Consider the following 3,414-nt stretch of genomic DNA (forward strand, 5'->3'; position numbering starts at 1 on the left):
TTACAGGGTACTAGAAGGTCTGGAACCTTTGTGGTTAGCATCAGTTTTCCCTTCAACTATCTTAGCAAGAAGAAGAAAGGGATAATAGGAAATATATCGAACAAATGGTATGGTTGAAGAGGATGGCAGCCAAAGAAGGGCATACAAGAACACAACCATGAAGGCCAAAACCACACTTAATACCAAAAAGGTAGTGGCCAACCAGCTAAGTTTGTTGACCACAAGATACACACCTGCCAAAAATGCCAGAGATAGTGTCGTCAAAGAAATACCTAGAACTGGCATCGCACACTTCAGAGCAAAAAGCATTAAACGCAGATCATCTAAACGAGCCCATAAGAGAATTATAGTTGTAATAATAGCCCCAAAGACGGAGATTGTGAGGGAGAGAATGAACAAATGGAACATCCCATGATTCAACATAACAGCTGTTCCCTTATCTACGCCACCCGGCATGGCGAATTCGGCAGCAAAGGATGCTGTTATTATAAGAGTTGAAACCAATATCAAAGTGTCAAGTCTATCTTTATATTTTTTGGTGCTGGCTGATTCTCTTTCTTCACCATATATTAATGTGTCATTTGAAAGCACTGGCCCAGCAGAACTTCGAGGCGTACTAGCAGATTGCAATGCAATCCATGTAAGTACCTGGAAACAAACATTTTCAAGAAGAATCATGATTTTGAGAAAAGGAATTTTGAAATTGTTAAATTATGAATAGCAACTTGCCTGCGCAATGGATGGATTTTTGCCATGCCTTAGTTCAGCAATGTCTAGAGCTGTTTGGTCTTCTTGGTTTAGCACAGTGAGATTGACTCTGCTGTCCCAAGTCAACGAATGCACAATTTTGGGATGGTAGTGAAGGGTGGCCAAATGCAAAGGAGTATTCCCATCATTATCTGTCTGGTTTATCATAATCTCATGTTTAGGATGTTGGAGGATGTACCTAACAAGCTCATATTTTCCACTTTTAGCGGCAACGTGAAGCAAAGTTCGGCCGTTTTTGTCAAGCAACTCTGTGGGATCTTGATAGTATTTTAGTAGCTTTTCAACTACTTTGACATGACCTTTAATACATGCCAAGTGAATAGGGAAGTAGCCATTGTTGTCCCTTTCAATGGTACATGAAGAACATTTCTTTACTAAGCAGGAAACAGCTTCATGGTACCCTATAGACGCTGCCTCGTGGAGGGCAAGCCTTCCTTCTTCATTTCTTAAGTGTATCCAATTTGGTTTCTTGATCAGAATGGTTTGCAACATATCTACACAGACAAACAATATAATCAGGACTCATATACTGGCAAATAAAGATCCGTATGACAATATTGCAAGCGTGTGAATGTTTTAGCAAGATGTTGAAGAAATGAATAATCCATGAGTCATTAACAATATACTTACCCATGTCTCTCTCGGCAAGTGCCGGAAGAAAAGGAGATTTTCCTTGAGGCTTGACATCATATTCGATGCAAATATCCAATAGTTGATCAACAACTTGCTTACAACCAACCTCACTGGCCACGTACAATAATGATTTCCCTTCCTTGTTGATTGCAAATACTGCTAAATGATTGACAATTTTCTTAAATTCAGCTTCCATCTCTAAACCATTTGTAATGAAAGAATCTTGAAAAGCCCTGAAAATCTTATCCCCATTTTGGGCATTAACCATAAATGCCTCATGAAAGAAAGTGTTTCCTTGCTTGTTTCGCAACAAAGTCAAAGACACCAAGAGCATCATTTGCAAAGTGAATTGATCTTTATGACCATCTGTCTCACGTCTTATAAAAGGCAACCAACTGTTCAAGAGATTTCGAATGGTAGAGGCATGGCCTGCTCTTGCAGCAGCATGCAGTGCGGTGTCATAATTGCTGTTAGTCACTGTAAAAAGACAGGGAGCTTGTTGAGCTATATTGTCTACCATTGCATTCTTTCCATAGGCAGCTGCTAAGTGCAGAACAGTATTCTCCAAAGGGGTGCGTTGTTTATAAATAGCAGGATCAGGTACGATGAAATCTCCGTGTGAGGGGGAAACACTGGAGTCCATGGAAACATATGCAGCTGTAAGCAAATTCAAATCCGTGTTGGGTCCATGTTCTTGTTCACTTAACTTGTGATTCAATATTGATGATGAAATTTCCATCTCCCTTGAGAGTACCGCCGCTTGCATTTCAGGTTCTGGCAACCACATGCATGGCTCCATCGGTGTTTCTTCCTCATCAATATATTCGGTACTCTCTGCCATGTTTGATTTTGACTTAAACATTGTTTCTCCCCCTTGGATTCCATCGCATTGCTCGAACACAATAGTCACGCCAGATGTTTCACTTGATGATGCAAAGACATATTTCCTGTCAGAATCTGAATAAGAAAAATTATGATATGTTTGATTGAACCAGTGTTTTGAATCTCAATCAGGTAGCTATACTACCTGTGTTCCTTAATATAAGAACTAGATAACTACTCTGTGCATATCAAAAAAATTATTTAAGTTTTCTTTCCTAAATATCTATATTAATCGTACATGTTGAAACTATTCCCTGATGAAAACTCCTTAACATATGCAATCATCATAAGAATTACTTTGGGATAAAATGAATAGATATTAGAGGCAAAATGGATTGGACTCTTATATTGACCATCAAATTGAACATCCAAGTAACTCTTATATTAATGAATAAAAGCATTAATGGAAAAGGAGAGTGATGAAATTTGGCATATCGCAACATCTTTCAGTGTCAGATTCAGATGCACTGGGCCGCGGGAAGAAAACATACCCTCGAAAAGAACCTGACACATGTTTGCTTGACATTATTGTTTAAATCCCAATCAATATTGTTCCCAAGTTTTTATTAGTCGTCATGGATAACAAAGCAAGAATATAATACCGATTCATTTTGAATGATAGTAAAACAAAGGAGTGACATACAGACCCGTATCATTTTCATTCCCAATGATAACCTCCAGCCCGGGTTCCGATCGGTCCTTATTCATCGCGGGTAGAAGCCAAGTTACTCCATCTTCTCCTCAAACAATAAATAAATTATAAGTTTTAAACTTTCTAGAATAATTTTATGTTCAATATTATGGATGTCAAATGCATAATACTACTTGTATGGAATAAAAATATGTCTAACGAAAACACGTACACGCAGTGGTGTGATTAATTTATATTTATTAAATTATTCTTAATGTATTGAAATTTAAGCATATAATCATCTTTCATCCATAGAGAAAATATAAAACATGACCCGCACGTTTTCAATAATATAGGGAGCAACAACATAAATGATACTCCTTCGGTCCTAAATACAAGACCCATTTAGGACTGGAGGAGTATAAGAAAAAGTTTAGAGCCGATAAGAACTTCATTGAGATAGTGTAGCAGCAATGCTATATGGATAAGAAAGAGCTAAG

The 3,414-nt window shown here is 37.8% G+C and overlaps 1 protein-coding gene across 1 annotated transcript; it reads right to left on the reverse strand.

Annotated features, from left to right (window-relative positions):
* On the reverse strand, positions 1-2,242 carry LOC114749768 (protein ACCELERATED CELL DEATH 6-like). Its single transcript, XM_028938305.1, has 3 exons — positions 1,399-2,242; positions 730-1,262; positions 1-648 (listed from the first exon to the last, which is right to left on the reverse strand). The coding sequence occupies exons 1-3, from the start codon at positions 2,240-2,242 to the stop codon at positions 1-3; spliced, it is 2,025 nt and encodes a 674-aa protein (XP_028794138.1).
* Positions 2,243-3,414: the final 1,172 nt, after the last annotated feature.

The sequence above is a fragment of the Neltuma alba genome, unplaced genomic scaffold (assembly GCF_004799145.2).
Source record: "Neltuma alba isolate B1F8T4 unplaced genomic scaffold, ASM479914v2 tig00006169_pilon, whole genome shotgun sequence".
In the NCBI taxonomy this organism is placed as follows: Eukaryota; Viridiplantae; Streptophyta; class Magnoliopsida; order Fabales; family Fabaceae; genus Neltuma; species Neltuma alba.

Coding starts and splice junctions, on each gene's coding strand:
- LOC114749768 (XM_028938305.1), bottom strand. CDS start 2,242: ATGGCAGAGAGTACCGAATATATTGATGAGGAAGAAACACCGATGGAG. Junction 1,263..1,398: donor ACTTGCCGAGAGAGACATGG/GTAAGTATATTG, acceptor TTGTCTGTGTAG/ATATGTTGCAAACCATTCTG. Junction 649..729: donor AAAATCCATCCATTGCGCAG/GCAAGTTGCTAT, acceptor GTTTGTTTCCAG/GTACTTACATGGATTGCATT.